General features: G+C 42.1%; 1 protein-coding gene across 3 annotated transcripts in view; it reads left to right on the top strand.

The window, feature by feature from the left end:
- Positions 1-19,783, top strand: part of FBXL17 (F-box and leucine rich repeat protein 17) — a 522,840-nt gene that overhangs the window by 2,724 nt on the left and 500,333 nt on the right. For 2 of the 3 annotated variants that reach the window (XM_075067139.1, XM_075067140.1), the window contains exons 2-3: positions 10,076-10,198; positions 13,331-13,588. In XM_075067139.1, coding sequence (XP_074923240.1) covers positions 10,076-10,198; positions 13,331-13,588 — 381 coding nt within the window. The remainder of the gene's footprint in view (positions 1-10,075; positions 10,199-13,330; positions 13,589-19,783) is intronic. The other variant, XM_075067141.1, reaches the window with a different exon arrangement.

The following is a 19,783-nucleotide window of genomic DNA, read 5'->3' as shown; positions in this document are numbered from 1 at the left end:
TGGGAGCATTGTTGTAGTGTAGATGCTTACAGAGTTAAGGCTACGTAAGTTGCCTTACATTTACCTAACTCTCTAGTGTAGATGAGGCAGCGAAGGCCTGGTCTACAACAATGTCACTGCTCCTCTCTGCCACTTCTGTCTTCCTCTAGGAACTTGCAGGAGCTCTCCAAGGGGTTGAAATCCATGCATAGAGGTGGATGGGGTCTGGTTAGGAGGCTAATGGGCATTCTGGAGTTGGGTGGGAAGGGAAAAGGCATGTGATTACTTTGTTCTGTAAAGTTACTAATCTGGGAAACATTTAGCAAGGGTAACCTTGCCTACCTTATTCCCTTTGGAGTTCCTCTGGGTGGCGTCTGCTGGGTCCCTTGACATCTTTGAGAAGCAGTGGGTGCTGTCTGGGGTTCTCTGCTCAGTTTCCCCCTCAGGTTCCCTTTATACCTGCCCCTGTTAGATTTTTGGTTGTCTCCTGTAATGATTTGAGTTCCTGGACCTTGTGGATCCTCCCCTAAGACTGGGGGTGGGTCCTTTAGCAATAGGTGTGCTTTTGCCTGCCTGCTTCCCAGAACCCAATAAGACCTTCTGAGAGTCTTACCGTGGAATATCCCAGCCCTTAGTGGTAGGTAATGAGTTCAGCTTCAAGACTTAAGTCAAGGTTATTTTAAAGAATATTCAAATGTATTCTCACCACACCCTGAGCCCTAGGGCATAATCTCAGGTGAACTTCAGATTTAACCTTTCCTTGCCAAAAATTTTTCTATCATGTAAATACATCTGTTGGCTACAGCTGACAAGTAGGGTGTTGGGAGTTGTGTGTGATTGAGAGAAACACATGGATGACTGCTGATGGCAGAATGAGAGATGCTGATAGAATGGAAAGGATTTTAATTTGACTAGATTGTGATCCAACTCGTGGGTTCTACTTTCAGAGGAAATACTGTTCAAAATTTATTTGAGATCAGTTGTACATATGCAGGCAAATCTGACTTTTTGTACAACAATTGTAATACTCTTTGTTTGGTATATATTACAATAACACCTTTTAATATAAGGTTCAGTGTCAGAAGTAGAATAAAATAATACATGTGGACGTCTGTGTTGCAAATTTACAGAACAGTGCTTAACATCTTATCAGTTTCTATATATTTTCCTTTGATTTTATATATATAAAAAATAGTATTCTGTTCACTTCTTGTTCTACTCTTGGTGTTTAGTCTTCAGATATTTGTAGATTGTCTCCCCACTAGCTATTTTTTTAGTTATGCTTTTCGTATTTAGTTCTTAATATTTCCTTTATAAATCAGACTCTCTAGTTCCATATTTACTTTGGTTGATCATTCTGAGAGAGAATTACAGTAGAGTTGTATAGAGTGGGATAACTGCTTTCCTATCCTTCATATTCCATGATGCTTATATGCTTTAACTTTGTTATGTTGGCATATTGCATTGCAGACTTGTCTGTTTTGGTGTCCATTATCTGGGTTTCCACATTTCTCCCAACCTGAATATTAGCATCTGTCTTGGATAATTTTTTCTTAACACACTCTGCTTACTATCTTTCCAAATACAAACTGAGTTCGTTGTTTCCCCATTTTGCTAATTTCTTGGTCCCTTTGTATTATTTTTGTCCTCACTAGTGATCACGGTGCTTTCTCATTTGACATTAAGCTGTGAATTTATTTTGTTACCCCTCCTTTTGTGTTGCTAACCAAGATATTAAATGAAATATTACTGGATCCAAACATTGATAATTGTGACCTCTTCTGTAACTTAATGCATTGTTTCTTTACCTATTTATTTTCCTTACATACATTCCCCAAGCCAGTCTTACTCATACAATTCAGATTTTGAGGAGCCTATTGAATGCTATACTAATACTCAAGCATGCATCTGTATATTTCTGCATCTACTAAGGCCCCAGTCCTGCAGACACTTACGTATTTGCATAATTCACATGAGCAGCTTCATTGAGTTGATGTGCTTTAAATGTTTGTAGGATTGGGACCTGTCTTCATAATGCTATAAAAACAATTGCTTCCGTTTGGCAATATTATTTCTTTATTAACCCATGTTGCTCATGGTTCCAGTATTCTCTGGGGTGTTCAGTGTTTGTTTTTCTTAATATTTGTTCTGTTATCTTACTAGGAATAGAAGTTATTGACAGTAATTCCCAGGATCACTTTTTTTAAGATCGTTGGCACACTTTTTTCTTTGATCTTACAGTACTTCCTCAGCTTCTCATGACTTCTCAAAATAGCAACTTGGTGAGCCCATTAGCCAGGTTTTTTAACACCTTAATATTTGTGGGCCCCAATTCAGTCAATTATTTTTTGTTCATATTTTCCAGATGTTTTATCTACTCTTCATTAATACAGTAGTTGTCTTTGCAAGGTCTTTGTTGCTTGGTAATTTTCTTTAAATGTATTTTTCACAGTAGGGATAGATTTAAGAATTGAGTTCAGGATCTTCCCAATCTCTGAATCCAAGTTCATCTCTCTTGATTTTTTTTTTAAAGTACTTGTTTCCTCTCTAGTATAGTTTTTCTTTTGTTACTCTCAGCTGGAATTAATTCATTCTACTTTTTGGCTGCCTTTATTTTCCATACACTCCTTAACTAAACTTATATTCTTACTTGGTTGCTTCCTTCCACTGCATGATGGGATTTTTACTTCAGATTTCTGATTAGTCCAGTGGTGGTAGTTTATAGAGGCCCCAGTTGGAGTCTTGTTGTGATAGGCTGATGTGAAAAATAAAGACACAGTTCCTGCTCCAAAGATCTTCGAATCCTAATTAAGATACAACAGAGGAATAAAATAGATGGAACAAGGGATGAGGTGATAATGGTGAAATAAACAAGTTTTTTCCACAGTAAGCAGTAGTCATGTAAGCCTTAAGTTTAGGAGACAAGTATTCTATTATAACATGCTGTTCAACCACCCCATTTTATTTTTATGTGAAACTAATGAATTGCTTGGCAGGCTGGTGGATAAATGGAGGCTAGCTTTAATTGTCTTGTTTTTCATTTGCTTACTTTAAATGTCTAAAGCAGATGTGTCAAACTAATCCTATGCAGAGGACTGAATTCAGTTTTTGAACTTGATCCATGGGCTAGGGAACTCCTGCTGTTATCAACTGGAAGACTATATAAAGATCAAGGGTTGAATATGGTTTTGCTTAGTAGCAACTGTGAACAAATAACTAAAGATGTAGTTAACACACAGTAGTAAAACACATGCTCACTTTTAGGAGCACCACCTTTTCTTTTGTTGTCATTCTTTACTTATCCTCCTTTTGTTTTTCTCTCCCTTTTCCCTGTCTGTTTTTTTCCCTTTCTTTCCTCCTCTAGTCTATCCACTAAAATAATAAGCAGTTAAATGGCTAATGCTGATATTTAAATTGTCATGACTTGGCTTTAGAGTTAATGTCTTAATGGGAATTATAGGGCTTGCGGAATTCAAACCTCTGAGCTACTGTTTCAGGACTCAGGATGACCATGCTGCATTGGTTTACACTCAGTTCATATGTGGAAGATTAACAAGGGGCTAGAAATCTATATTTTAATGGCTTCATGGATTATGTGGAATCTGAATATTCAACAGGGCACTAAAATACATAATGCGGATAAGATTTGGCCTGCAGGCTGGATGTCTGACACTATTCCTTCCCATTTGGAGCTCCTGTTTTTGAGATTGGGTGCTGTGATGGGGTTCCCTCACCACTTGTGGCATTTCTTCCTAGCTGTTCTGGGAATTAGCTCTCCAGGTGTTGCACCTTTCTTACTGGTTGCTCTACTCATCTTCTCCCCCCCAGTCTGCAGCCTCTTAGCTCTTGGGGAAATCACAGTTCTTCCAGGCCAGCTGCCCATCTGATGTCTTCAACACCCTATGCTGCTACCCTGTGGCTAGTAGGGAAGCCAGGGCCCATCCCCTACACTGAGTTCCATCCCAGGGACCGTGTAACATGTAGCCAATGCCTGTACTGACCTAGTCCTTGCTGCTGTTTCCCTTGGCTTCTTCCTACATAACTGACTTCCACCCTCTGAGTATGCCAGCCTCTCAACTCTCTTCTCTCAGGGAATAACAGCAGCCCACCTTCCTGCTGCTTCTTGTTGCTCTCAGCTCTGGGCTTTATATAGGCCCCACCTGTTCTTGCCCAGCTGAGCCTGCTACTAATTAGTTTACAAAACTTAGAAGCTGTACCTTTATTTCCTCTAATTAGTGGCCTCTTCGTAGCCTACATCTCTCCCTGACTTGCTACTTAATTGGTTAATTAGGTGTGCCTGGCTAATTTACCTGCTCAGGGCCGGTTTAGAACATACTTTAATTATAGGTGCTCTCTCTGGATCTTGCTTGGTGCTCTGTCTTAAATATTTTCCTTTAGCTAGTAGGCATCTGATAAATTTGAAGCTCTATCCCTCTCTAGCTCTGGGAAAGACCTTAACATATCTTCTTTCTAACTTTGTAGCCTTCTGGCTCCTGCAAGGAGGTAGCTAGAAAGTAAGTTAGCATTATTCTCTCCCAGAAGTTGTCCGTACTCTTTTCCTATAATTAATCCCATTTTTTTTCTACAGTGGCATACAAATTTTTCCAAGCATGAAACTGACTTGGTGGTGGTTTTTTTGTTTTTTGGAAAGTTCACTGCTGCCCATAGTATTCCAAAAAAAAACTGTCTGAAACTTGTCTTGTTAACCTCATCGTGCTGCTGCTGGGTGAAGCTAGGAGTAGCATCAGAGGCACTGTTACTGTCAGGAAGATGTTTTGGTTCATGTTTTGAAGGTTATCTTTGCAATCATAATGTCTAGAAACTTTTTTTAATATCTTAAATTCTGCAGAAATTGATGGCTTAGGCTTTTGCACTTGTCATTAAAATTTCTAACTGTTCTGTTGTAAGCATGCCATGTGCTATAAAGATGAGACACTGAACTTTGTAAATTCAATTTAAATTGCTGCACAATGGATAGAACAGCATGGGAGAACAGATCGTAGGAAAAATGACAGATTGGGAGGAGAGAGAAGTTATATTTGTGAAGGGAAAGAAATAGACTGGCAACAGGAAAGAAAAGGTGGGACTGGTTCAGATGCTGTATGAATCAACGTTTAAGTTTGGTGACAGACTTTGATTAAAGGCAACCTTAAATATTTGAATGCTGTGAAGTATCACCTGCCTGATTTTTGCAGTCAGCATCAAAAAATAGTTATGAGAGATATGAACTCTCATTCACTTTGTTTGGAAGTGCCTGTGGTAAACGTCTGTCTCAGATCTGGACTTAGAGTTCAACATCTGAGGGTTTACTGGGAACCTCCCCCAAGCTTATACCCAGCTTGGATCTTACTTCGCTGCCACCAGATAAGATTTAGGCTCTTATCAGCCTGGGTTCCCCAAATTCCTTGGGGGGAACCCCCTCTCTGGCCTCCCCCACTTTCCCTGGGAGGACCCCCAAGACCCAGACCCCTGGGTCTCCCTATCTCAAACGGGAAAACAAGTTCCTCCCCCTTGTCTCCTCGTTATCTGCTCCCCCCGCTTCCCTCCCTGGGTGAGCCTGGGCGATGCAGTACTTAACTCCTTGAAGGCAAAACAAAGAGGGAAATCACCCTCCCCCTGAGGCGATGCCTTCAAATCTAGTAAAGCTAATATAAAGAGATTTTCTACTCCCCTTTCCTGTAGCCTCACCAGAGAAAAACCAAAAACCTCAACCAGGTTTTAAAAAGAAAACTTTATATAAAAAAGAAAGAAAATACAGAACAATAATACTGCATTAAGAAACTCAATACAGGCTCTTGCTTATAAGAAAATATGAATAAACCGTCTGATTTAAAAGATAGCCCAATTAAACCAGTCCAGCACAGTACAACACACATGTAAATACAACACAAAGCATATCACAGCCTATTTGCCTTGTTGCCTTTGTACTCACACTTTGTAGGAGAATATTAGAAAGAAATAGGAGTTAGCAGGAAAGCTGTTTCCTCCATAGCTGGGAGAAACAAAAGACCCAGAGTACACAATTCCTGCCCCTGACTTTTAAAAAATCCAGTTCTCTGATTGGTCCTCTGGTCAGGTGTTTGGTTCCCTTTGTTCACCATTTACAGGTAAAAGAAAATTAACCCTTACCTTACCTATCTACTTATGACAGTGCCCATGGACTTTTCCCAACATGTTGTGGAACACCTCCGACTGCAAAAATGCTGTGCCATTTTGCTGTGGTCAGGTACCTTCTGTCTCTGCCATGCCGGAGTTGGCCTGTAGCTGCCTGTTGCTCTCCAAAGCTTTTCCTAAAATTGGTTGGGGGTTAATTAGATTGTCATATGTGTTCCTGAACTGATTTGTAGAGCCAGACAATTTTGGGTCAGGGAGTCAACCTTGCAGCCAGTGCAGGGTGGGGAACAAGAAGGGCAGGCTGGGTACTTGGGCTGCCTGGTGAACAGTACAGAGCCAAAAGCTGAAGAGAAGAGCTGTTGGAGGCTGGCTACCAGCCTCCTTACCCTGACGTGTGTTGGGGAAGTAGGTTCTGAGATGGACTGACTGAACAACATTGCAACAGCCAAGACTTGTGGAGCTGCCTGGAGAGCATAATGAATAACACGACCAAAAATCATTGTTGAATATAATTGATGAATTTCTCAGTTGAACATGCTCATTATGAGCTGTAGTAGTATGTGAGGGAGGAAAAGACAGGATAGAATCACTAAATTACACAGTAATATTTTGTTTATTACTGAATTTGAGCCGTTGTCCTACCAAGTACATGTGGGACCATGCCTGTATCTTGTATTCAAGTGTTAATACAGTTTTGTGTTGATAATGAACTTTAAAGATGAAAAGCACTATACTATGAGTGCTATGAAATTTATCTAACACTAACTTCAGTTGTGCTCACTTTCTTGGAGGTACCTGACAGCTGAATACATTTGCTTTTTTTCATAACTTTTTTTTCCTGTGAGAAGTGTTTTAGAGAATTATTTTTCTGTCCATGTTACCAGATTTTCCCAATATTTGGTATAGGCTCATTTATTAGGGTTACTCTTCCGGGGTGGTGGGGTAAGGGGGGTGTTCTGTAATTCTATCAATGTACTGCTTGTGTCACTTGTGTTGTCATCCGGAGCTCTACTTCTCTCTGCTACAAGTTCCCTCCCAGTGGAGCTATCCTGCAGGACCTAGGTTCCCCAGGGCTGGGTTTTTCCAGCCCCAGAATCAGACAAACACACACACTAACAGAGCGCATCTGAGAGGACTGGGTTAATGAACATTTCCAAGCTGACCCATTATATGTTCCAAGACTCAGCAGGCTGAGTCAAACAGCACCTCCAAGCTGTCACCCTCCTATGCCATGGACACTGCACTTGAAAATAGTATGCCTGAGCAGGCTGGGGCGAGCAGCACTTCAAGCTCCCACCTTCATATGTCCCAGGTTCAGCGTATCCCTATGCCCACTTTCATGTTGGAATCGTTCTGGTAATAACAGTTGATGAGCAAACCCCACCGGATTTTTGGGCACTACAGGGATCTTTAGTTTAGGTACGAGGAGCGTTGCTGTAGAGCGAGAGAGAGCGTGACCCCCCAGCATAACCATGACAGTTATTTATTGCCAGGTAATAACCATAGGAGAGCCAAACAAACAGTTAGTTTTAAGTTATAATATTAAGTCTATAACTCAGGGGTAGGCTACCTATGGCATGTGTGTTGAAAATCAGCTTGCGTGCTGCCTTCAGTGGCACTCACACTGCCCAGGTCCTGGCCACCGGTCTGGGGGGCTCTGCATTTTATTTTAATTTTAAATGAAGCTTTTTAAACATTTTAAAAAAACCTTGTTTACTTTACATACAACAATAGTTTAGTTATATATTATAGACTTATAGAAAGAGACCTTCTAAAAACATTAAAATGTATTACTGGCATGCGAAACCTTAAATTAGAGTGAATAAATGAAGACTCGGCACACCACTTCTGAAAAGTTGCCGACCCCTGCTATAACTGATCACACAAGTCAAGATTAGAAGGCTATACTGAGAGAGCTGGTTTCTCACCACTCTGAAGTTTGAACTGGTTGGGGTTCCCAGGTGGTTGTGGTAGCTGAGGGTCCAGAATGCTGGAGAGAGGCAGAGCCCCCAGCATGATCAGTCAGGAAAAGATGAAGTCCCAATGGAGCTGATGCAGATTTTGGATCCAGGCATCAGAACCCTTGCTTGAGGGTGTGTCAGGGTTTTTGTAGGGAAACTAGTATGGTTCAAGGAAAAATACTAGTATTGTTTATGGGTAAACTGATGGCTCAGGGGAGTATACCAAAGTTGTTTTGTTCAGGGTAGACCAGTGGTTTTCAAACTTCTTTTCTGGGGACCCAGTTGAAGAGAATTATTGATGCCTGCGACCCAGTGGAGCTGGAGATGAGGGGTCTGGAGTACAAGAGGGGCTCTGGGTTTTGAGGAGGCTCAGAGCTGGGGCAGGGGGTCGGCGTCTGGCAGGGTTAGGGCTCTGGGCTGAGGGTGCAGGCTCTGGGGTGGGGCTGGGCATGAGGTGTTCGGGGAGCAAGAGAGGCTCCGGGTTTGCAGGGGCTCAGAGCTGGGGCAGGGGCTTGGAGCACAGGGTTGGGACGCGGACTTACCTCCGGCAGCTCCCGATCAATGGTGCAGCCGGGGTGCAGAGGCAGGCTTCCTGGCTGTCCTGGCACCGCGGACTGCGATGTACCTGAAGCGGCCAGCAACAGGTCTGGCTCCTAGGCGGAGGCATGCAAGCGGCTCTGCACAGCTCTCGCCCAGGGGCACTGCCTCCTCTCCCTTTAGCTCCCATTGGCGGGTTGGTGACATTCTGGTCGGTGCTGCTGACCAGAGTGACCCAGTGCCTTACTGGGTTGCGACCCGAATTTTGAAAACATCTCTATAAAGGATTTACTGTCTCTGAGCTTTCCACCATTGTGTTTCTTTCATTACTTCCTCTTAAACTTATTTTGGAATTCCCTAGGAGTAAATAGTAGCAACAGCAAATTATTATTCCTAGGTGGCAGCATCACCAGGACATAGGCTGGAGGGGCCTTGTCTGGCAACAGCAGCAGGGCTAGCAACTTAGAGCAATAATTGTATACCTGTGCACCTTTTTTCCGAAAGCTCTGTTAGCAACTTCTTTCACTTCGTTCTGGGCCAATGACTCTTGGCTGACTTTTCATCTCCCATTTGTCTCCAAATGTCATGAAAGCTTTTGGCATTTTTTTTTTTTTTTGTTCAATCTTATCTCTTATCACAACCTTCTTTTTTTGCATTACAGCCAAACCTCTGAAAGAGGACTGGGGGTAACTTCTTTCACAGCACCTCAGCTCGGGAGGGATAGCTCAGTAGTTTGAGCATTGGCCTGCTAAACCCAGGGTTTCAATCCTTGAGGGGGCCACTTAGGGATCTGGGGCAAAATCAGTACTTGGTCCTGCTAGCAAAGGCAGGAGGCGTCCCTTCTAGTTTTAGGAGATGGGTATATCTCCATTATCAAACAAACAAACAAAAAAATTCCCTCTGTAGAGTGACACAGGTCTTCCATCTTTGCAGATCATGGTGTCTCTGTAGTATTCAAAGCCTCTGGAGCTGGGGTAAGGATAAAATGCTAATCCTGCACTTGAATTCCTTGCATTACAGGGATTTGTATTGCTGAACCTCTGGGGTATCCCTGTGTGTGGTTTCTGAGGATGCTTTTTAAAAAAAATAATGAACATGTGTTTCAGTTTAATAAAGCACTGTTACATTGTTTAAAAGGTGTGTTATGACTCCGACACATGGAGAACGTCAGAGTAATGCTGTGCCTGAACTAAATGTTTGAGTAGAATCCATGCTCTATACCATGTGGTTTATTTGACTGAGATTAATATCTCAACAAAGCTGTTTTCTTAGTCCTGTCTTTCATCCTTGACTGAACAAGTCTGGGACAAAGAATAGAAACAAGTAGCAATTACAATATTAATATTTTTGTCTGTCTTATAAACAGGTTTTCATGATCAACTAATAAGGAAAGCATTTAATTCTGTGTTTCATATATGGTTACCATGTCTGACAAGTTTCTTCTTCTTCTTCTTTTTTTTTTTTTTTTTTATTTTTTTAAACAGATATTTTCCAATTTATCCTTGAATGAGCGCTGCCTTTCAGCATCGTTAGTTTGTAAATACTGGCATGACCTCTGTTTAGACTTCCACTTCTGGAAGCAACTGGATCTCAGTAATCGTCAGCAGGTATGAAGACATAATTATGAAAAATTGAGTACATTTGGACAATTCAAAATTTGTAAGAAGTAAAATCAAAACTGTGAATTACATGCTGGTAGTTGATCTTTGTTCCTTCACTTCTCAACTTTACTTTTCGTGCTAGAAGCAGCAGATGTTTGAATTACGTCTTAATTTAGCTTTTCTGAATGCACTTTTGTTTACTTTGAAGTCTGTTAGAACAGAATGAAGGTGTGCTCTATTTAAAACAAGCGGTGTGTTACCTGTCATCTATTCATTGCATAGACTACCACTGTCTAATAGCTCATCTTGGATGAGAGGTCTGCCTTTGCTTAAATTGTTGAGAATTGGTTGCGACTCGACTTGGTTTTTGTGATCTTTGTCCAGCTGGTACTTGCTTCAGCATAATCTTAGGGAGAGGCGTATCTGTGGGGTTTTTTTTATGACCCTCTTCATCAGTAGAGGGTGCACCATTTAAACATGGAGTCTGATTGTGTGTCCCCTGAGTGAACCAAGTCCAGAATTAAATCTGTTAATTCTAGACAGAGCATAAAGTCCATCTTACTCCTCCCTTAGATTCCTTATGTTGCGTAACAGGAATCTTATTGGGCCTGGTGTTGGGGTCATTTATGGTTATTTTTAAATGTCAGCTTTAATTTTCAAATACTGGATTCTTATTCTGTAACAGCCTATGTGATTATCAAAGTAATCTAAGAATCCACTCAAAACAGTGGTTCCACACTGTAGTTTATCTTCATGATGGACCTGGAGAATGAAAATATGAAGGTAATACATTTTGTCATGGTCAGATCCCTTTCTTTAGACCAGGGGTGGGCAAACTTATTGGCCCAAGGGCCACATCGGGAAACAGAAACGGTATGGCAGGCCATGAATGCTCACAAAATTGGGGTTGGAGTACAGGCAGGGGTGAGGGCTCTGGTTAGGCATGCAGGCTCAGGGGTGTGGTTGGAGATGAGGAGTTTGGGGTGTAGGAGGGTGATCTGGGCTGGGATTGAGGGGTTTGGAGAGTGGGAGGGGGATCAGGGCTGGGGCAGGGGTTTGGGGCATAGGGAGAGGCTCAGGGGTACAGGCTTTGAGTGGCGCTTACCTGAAGCAATTCTGGGAAGCAGTGGCATGTCGCTTCTCCGGCTCCTATGCAGAAGTATGGCCAGGTGGCTCTGCATGCTGCCCCATCTTCCGGCATCGTCCCAGCTGCTCCCATTGAGGTGCTGGAGGGGGCCATTGGAGTGTGTTGGAGCTGGAGTGGGGCCATGCTGTGGCTTCTGGGAGCCACATGGAGCGGCCCCCGACCCAACACCCTGGCTAGAGCACCAGAGCAGGCACGTGAGCACCAGAGCAGCCTCTGGCCCAGCTCCCTGGCTGGAGCAGGGGTGAGCTGCATAGTGCGGCCCCCGACCCAGCACCCTGGTCAGAGCAGGACCGAGCCACAGATCCCACACCCCAGCGGGACCTGGCAGGTTGGCTTAAAATGTCTTGGCCTACAGGCTGTTGTTTGTCCATCTCTGCTTTCTAAGAAGTAAGGTTAAGCCCTGACCTCAGTCTAAAGTGGAAGTATTGTTCTAATGGTCTGACCTAGGACCATTGGTCTAATGGTCTGACATAGGGGGCTCCTTGTTGAGTTTCCAATTATGATACTTGACCATTAGTCTACTTGGCTGATTATTTAAAAAACAAAAACAAAAACTGATTTAGTAACATTAAATACACAGCCATATCCTCCATCCTTATGGGTGGTTTGGTTTTTTTTAAAAAAATTTTTAGAATGTTTGTTTATTCCTGTACTGTACAAGAGATGGAGTCAAAAAGTTTTCATTTTCATCTGCCTATAGCAAAACCAAAATCTGACCCAAGGTAAGTGTTGAGTGATGAGCAATTTTGTCAGTTTAGCTTGGTTTGCTTTGTCTCTATTTTTAAAAATAAACTTTTCGTTCTTTCTGTTAGGGATTTTGTCTGGTCATTTGAAAGGACTGGTTTTGTACTCTGTCCAGTCTGTTTGGTAAAGCTTTTAATTGATGGATAGGCTTAAACAGCTGGAATTTGGCTGTTTGTTTCTACTTTAAAAGATTTATATTATGCTAATATATTATTGATTTTAAGCGGTGAAATGTGTCTAGATGCCAAGGAGATGAGCGCTGCTACAAAGGAACTGCTGTGAAAGGCAGTGCATAGCAATTTCTGGTTAATGATCGCTGAGCGTGGGCTAACTGATATTTTTAAAAAGATCAAATTTTCTATTTTTATAATGGGAACAATTACTTTTTTAAGAGTCTTTCTATTACTGTGTTTTCCCCTGTCAACATACTGGATTTCCAGTAATCAGACTCTCCATGCTGCTGCTGCTGCTGTCATTGAAAAACCAGGTATCACTGACATCACTGTAATAGTGAGTTGGTAACAGCTATTGGATGGTTGCCAAAAGCTATCCAATACATAGTTTCTTCAGTGAAGAGCAATTTTGAGTAATTCCAAGAAAAAGCATGAGCACAATAGTTCTCTACTCTGTTCATAGAAAAGTACCACAGCAGGAGTGAGATTAAGACCAGATCTACACTCAGAAATTAAGCTATGTCACACGGGTCTGAAAAAACCCAACCCCTGAGCAAGGTAGTTTAGATGACCTAAGCACCAATGTAGACCATGCTAGGTCGTCAGAATTCTTCCATTGACCTAGCCACCACCTTTTGGGGAGGTGGATTAACTATACTGATGTAGAACCTGTCCCACTGCTGGACTGAGTGTCTATGCTGAAGAATTAAGTGGTGCAGCTGTAGTGTTTCAAGTGTATACAAGTCCATATTTCTTTTCCCCATGGAAGACGGTGGTCCCCTGTTGAGGATATGGGCAGGCCGTTTAAGGCTATAGCTTTAATTGTCATCAGGATTGGGACAGGTCTCGTACAAAGGTAACTGTCAAGTTGATTACAGTAATGCATGCTTGGAATCTGTTAAAAAACTGAACTTTTTCCTCACTTCCTTTGGGCAAATGCTTCCTGCTACCAAGTCATAGTACTCATATATTCACATATATCTCCTTCATTACTATCTCTATATGCATGTTTTTAATCTAAAGTATCAGATGACTATGAGAATATTAAAATGAGAATTTGAATTTTGTTGACAGGTCACTGATGAATTACTGGAAAAAATTGCATCAAGAAGCCAGAACATATCTGAAATCAATATTTCTGATTGTCGCAATGTGTCTGATACAGGAGTGTGTGTGCTAGCATTTAAATGTCCTGGACTTCTAAGGTATACTGCTTACAGATGTAAACAACTTTCAGACACATCTATCATTGCAGTTGCCTCCCAATGTCCTCTACTTCAGAAAGTACACGTAGGCAATCAAGACAGGCTCACTGATGAAGGACTCAAACAGGTAACCTTAAATTTTTGTCAAAGATTCCAAAGTTGATGCTGTCTTTTTGCAGTGACATTAGGTTGTGATGACAGACTTTCTTCTTAAATTAGGCTAGTCCTTTTCAGCTGTATGAAGATGGAGTTCCACAGGTTGACTGAGCATTGTGTGAAAAAATACTTCCTTCTGTTAGTTTTAAACCTGCAGCCTATTAATTTCATTTGGTGGCCCTAATTCTTGTGTTATGAGAAGGAGTAAACAACACTTCCTTATTTACTTTCTCCACACCAGTTATAACTTTATATACCTCTGTCATACCCCCCGTCATATCTTTTTTCCAAGCTGAAAAGTCTGTCTTATTTTCCTCATACGAAAGCCGTTCAATACCCCTAATAATTTTTATGCCCTTTTCTGAACCTTTTCCAGTTTCAGTACATCTTTTTTTGAGATGGGACGACATCTGCACACAGTCTTAAAGATGTGGGCGTACCATAGATTTATACAAAAGCAATATATTTTCTGTCTTATTGTCATCTACCCCTTTGTTAATGATTCCCAACATTCTGTTCACTTTTTGACTGCCGCTCCACATGGAGTGGATGTTTTCGGAGAACCATCCACAAGGACTCGAGAATCTTTTTTGAGTGGTAACCAGGGTGGATTTGACTTAACTCATGACTTAAATCACTAGTCAAGACGACCTTCATTTAATCATGGCTTTCTACATAAAAGTGCATTCTTGTTGGTTGTTATAACCTTTAATACATATTCTTTACAACTCAGAGATAGACATAGGTTTCATTTTTTAGAAGATATACACTCAATACCAGATTTACAGTGATGCCACTGGCGCTGGGCCCGCGCTCCAAAGGGGCCCCAGCCCAGCCTCTCTTCTCTGGGAAGCTTGGTGCTGCTGTGCCCAGGACCCTGTCCTGCTGTTGCACACTGCTGGCAGCAAAGCACTCCCTCCCGCGCCTCTTACTTGCTACTGCTGCTCCTCTTCCTCCTCCTTCTCTCTCTCTCTCCCTGCTCCCGTTTTGCGGGGGCAGGGGGGCGGGGGGGCGCAGGGGAAGAAGCAGCAGCTGCCTCCTGGACCGCAGGCAGGGTGAATCTGCTTCTCTGGAAGGAAATAGTTTTTATTTTATGTATTTATTTTTTTTAAAGGCTGCCCCCTGTTCCCAGATCTTTCTCCCCGTCCTCCTACCGCTGTGCCCCTGCCTGGCCCGGGGCCCCCACATCCTCCCTCCCATTTCCCCACTCCTTGCCTTTGGTGCCCTGTCCTTGTTCCAACGTCTAACTGGGGTGAGGGACCTTGCACAGCAGCAGCCATGTCCTTCCTCCCAGCTCCAGCCTGGGTTACAGTAGCAGCCACACTATCCCTCCAAGTCGTGGGAGCATCGGGTGGCTTAACCAGTGAGGGAAATGCCCCTTCCAACAGCAGCTGTTGTCCCCTGAAGTATAGATGCATGGTGGGGTCAGGGGAGCCTTAACACTGCAGCCCCACCTTTACTCATCCCCCACCGCTATAACGGGGAGACCGTTAAAGAGCTATTACGTCACCAGCACTTAGAATTTTCTTGAGCTGAAAGAGCTTACGGGACTTTGCAAAAAGAGAGAAGTGCCCGGTTTTCCCCTCAAAAGGATAATTACTAACGGCAAAGTGGTGATATATTTTGTTAGGGAGGCCATGGAAAATTCAGTCCTCTACCCCATCTGTTCCTTGGTGCTGAACATTTAATGATGAGAGAGAGAGAGAGAGGCGGGGGCAGGGCCTTGGGAAAGTGAGTGGAATCTGGGCATACCCTCTCCAGTCCCCTGCTGTGAACTGCTCAGGGCAGGGGGCTGGGAGCACCCTCACAACCCCAGCCCACCTCCCCAGTCCTGACTCCTGCTCCCCCCACCCACATCCACACCCCCACCCATTGCACCAAATGGGAGCTGCTCCAGGTAAGCACTCCACACCCCACCCTCCTGCCCCAACCCTGAGCCTGCTCCCTCAATCTAGCTCCTGGCCAGACCCCCAACCCCCAGCCTGCTCCTACACTCTCCCTTCCAGACCCTGCCCCCCCGCCCTCAGCTCGGTGAAGAGAGAGGCAAGGAGAATGGGCTAGAACCAGGGAGAAGGTAAGTACTGGTCTGTGTGGGCAGGGGTGAGGGGGGATCCTGTTTACCCCCTTCCCAGCCCTGCTGCGCTTTCAGTTTACTCCCGGCCCCTCCCTTGCTGCAACAACCAACCCTAGGTCCCGCCCCACTGTGTTTTTGCCCTCAGCCCGTGCCTTGCTCCAGTCAGCACGGACTAATCCTCCCCCCATGCCCCACTGTGCGCATCTCACTCTGGCCCCTCCCTCGCTCCAGCTGGGGACCAATCTTCCTCCTCCCCACCATGCTCAGCTGTCAGGGTGGATAAAAATCAATGACTTAAAAAAAAAATAGATTTTTTTTTTTAATTGAAATAGTTTTTCCCCTCAAAAATCCAGTCTAAAGATAGTTTTACATAAGAATGGCCGTACTGGATCAGACCAAAGGTCCATCCAGAGCAGTATCCTGTCTACCGACAGTGGCCAATGCCAGGTGCCCCAGAGGGAGTGAACCTAACAGGTAATGATCAAGTGATTTCTCTCCTGCCATCCATCTCCACTCTGACAAACAGAGGCTAGGGACACCATTTCTTACCCATCCTGGCTAATAGCCATTAATGGACTTAAACTCCATGAATTTATCCAGTTCTCTTTTAAACTATGTTATAGTCCTAGCCTTCACAACCTCCTCAGGTAAGGAGCTCCACAAGTTGACTGTGCTGTGTGAAGAAGAACTTCATTTTATTTGTTTTAAACCTGCTGCCCATTAATTTCATTTGGTGACCCCTAGTTCTTGTATTATGAGAATAAGTAAATAACTTTTCCTTATCTACTTTCTCCACATCCCTCATAATTTTATGTACCTCTATCATATCCCCCCTTAGTCTCCTCTTTTCCAACCTGAAAAGTCCTAGCGTCTTTAATCTCTCCTCATATGGGACCCTCTCTGAACCTTTCCTAGTGCCAGTAGAGCTTTTTTGAGATGATGTGACCACATCTGTACACAGGTGTACCATGGATTTATATAAGGGCAATAATATATTCTCCGTCTTATTCTCTATCCCCTTTTTAATGATTCCTAACATCCTGTTTGCTTATTTGACCGCCTCTGCACACTGCGTGGACATCTTCAGAGAACCATCCATGATGATTCCAAGATCTTTTTCCTGATTTGTTGTAGCTAAATTATTCTTCTTCATATTGTATGTATAGTTGGGGTTATTTTTTCTAATGTGCATTACTTTACATTTATCCACATTATATTTCATTTGCCATTTTGTTGCCCAGTCACTTAGTTTTGTGATATCTTTTTGAAGTTCTTCACATTCTGCTTTGGTCTTAACTATCTTGAGTAGTTTAGTATCATCTGCAAACTTTGCCACCTCACTGTTTACTCCTTTCTCCAGATCATTTATGAATAAATTGAATAGGATTGGTCCTAGGACTGACCTTGGGGAACACCACTAGTTACCCCCTCTCCAGTCTGAGAATTTACCATGAATTCCTACTCTTTGTTCCCTATCTTTTAACCAGTTACCTATCCACGAGAGGATCTTCCCTCTTATCTCATGACAACTTAATTTGCTTAAGAGCCTTTGGTGAGGGACCTTATCATAGGCTTTCTGAAAATCTCAGAACGGTATGCTATATTCAGTGGATCCCCCTTGTCCACATGCTTGTTGACCCCCTCAAATAATTCTAATAGATTGGTGAAGCATGATTTCTGTTTAGGAAAAACACATTGACTCTTCCCCTCAACAAATTATGTTGATCTATTTGTCTGCCAATTTTGTTTTGTGCTGTAGTTTCAACCAGTTTGCCTGGTACTGAAGTCAGGCTTACTGGTCTGTAATTGCCAGGATCACTTCTAGAGCTCTTTTTAAAAATTGGCATCACATTAGCTGTCGTCCAGTCATTTGGTACAGAAGCTGATTTAAATAATAGGTTACAGACGACAGTTAAATGTGAAATGGCAGAACTACTGAGTTCCTTCAGAACTCTTGGGTGAATGCCATCTGATCTTGATGACTTATTACTGTTAAGTTGATCAATTTGTTCCAAAACCACCTCTAATAATACCTCAGTCTGGGACAGTCCCTCGGATTTGTCTCTAATAAAGAATGGGAATCTCTCATACTCAGCCGTGAAGACTGATGCAAAGAATTCATTTAATTTCTTTGAAACGGCCTTATCGTCCTTGAGTGCTCCTTTAGCATCTCGATTGTCCAGTGGCCCCACTGGTTGTGTAGCAAGCTTCCTGCTTCTGATGTACTTAACATTTTTTGCTATTACTTTTTGAGTCTTTGGCTAGCTGTTCAACTTCTTTTTTGGCCTTCCTAATTATGTTTTAACATTTCATTTGGCGGAGTTTATGCTCCTTTCTATTTTCCTCACTAGGATCTAACTTCCACTTTTTAAAGGATGCCTTTTTGCCTCTCGCTGCTACGTTTACTTTATTGTTTAGCCACAGTAGCATTGTTTTGGTTCTCTGACTGTTTTTAAATTTGGGATGTACATTAAAGTTGAGCCTCTATTATGATATCTTTAAAAAGTTTCCATGCAGCTTGCAGGGATTTCACTTTTTGTGCTGTACCCTTTAATTTCTGTTTCACTAATTTCTTCTTTTGTGTAGTCCTCCTTTGTAGAATTAAACGGCATTTTTTTGATGAGTTCTCCCTGGAAATAGACCTATAGGAATGTAGACTGATACCTTATTATTTTGTCTTTTGGTAAGGATGCAGGAGTTCTGAACTTTGCCTCAGGATTTGAATGATTTTCTCTTGCTCTGTATTCTTTCAGCCTAAATACTGTGGCTTCTAATTTCCCTTTTGCAGGTTAAAGGGATATTTTCCTATTAAATGGACATAGTAAGCTGTTCTACTTTAAAAACTAGTAGATGTTACTTTTTACTTCTTCTTTTTTCTTTTTTTTCTCCCCTTTCCATCTAGATATTTTTTAATTTCTACCTCTGAAATCGCAGTTAAAACAAACATTGGGAGACTCCAGAAGCTAAAATCTATTTAAAGCAAAATAGGCCTTCAAAGTAGAACTTGGCTAATTTAATGGGAGACTTGGTGGGTGTTTGGTTTTTTGTTTTTTTTTCCCCCCAAGTTATAGATTGAGTTTTCATATTGTGTGGAAAGTTGAAGTTTCCATGAATGTTTGTTGTTTCATATTAAAATAAATCAGTCTTCAAAAGCATCTGTTTTTGTAGAATGATTAATCATTATTCAAGATTGTTACAAATTTTCATACATTAGTGGTAAAGAAGAAGAGAAAAACCATATAGTTTAGAATTGCATGTGGGGATAGGAAACAGCCCATGAAGAAAGAAACATCTCTAGTTTCTAGTTTCTCAGTTCTCCAGCCCCTCCTCCAACAATTTCTGGTTATTCGTTTGCTGCCTTTTTTAATGGGAAATGAATGTGTTGTGATATTTCCTTCCACCTCTTAATAGCCCACCCCCAACTCTTTGTATAGACCTCCCCATACTTCTCACTTTGTTTGCCTGAGCAAGAACAATTCCTGGATTGCTCTTATATATCCTCTGCAGTACGGGTAAGCAACAGGAACAGATGAATTATTAAGGAAGATAGATCCTATAGTTGCACAACTACCTAGTGATTTTAATAAAAAATACAGGCTAGATAATCTAAATTCAGTCACTTTTTTCAAAGCTCACCCAGGCATCAGCAGACCTTTGAAAGTGATGGGAGAATTGATGTTGGGGAATAAGTCAAGAATATTCAACCTGAACAAAACACAGCACACTGGTTTTATCAAAAGAAGTTTATTTCCCCAACTGTACTTTGAGATCACAGTTGCCTGCATGAATTCAAGTTTCCAGAACTACTGGTGTTTGTGATATCAGCTGTATCGGGAAAGATTCTGGAGTCTTGCAGGTTTGGTCAAGTGAAATGAATCTTCAGATTCTTTTTTTAAATAGTTCAGTTAATAAGAAATGTAAAGATTGCACATATAAAGCTTGATATTAAAACAAACAAGTGAACCTACAATCGTGTTTAATTTTTATACATAGCTACTAGGTGGGACAGAATCTATATAACTGGGCAGATGGATGCTGCAGTGACCCTGATCATTACCTGTTAAGTTGACTGCTTCTGGGGCACTGGGCATT

Source organism: Chelonoidis abingdonii, chromosome 6, assembly GCF_003597395.2.
Source record: "Chelonoidis abingdonii isolate Lonesome George chromosome 6, CheloAbing_2.0, whole genome shotgun sequence".
NCBI lineage: Eukaryota > Metazoa > Chordata > Testudines > Testudinidae > Chelonoidis > Chelonoidis abingdonii.
This window is presented reverse-complemented; position numbering and strand designations above follow the sequence as displayed.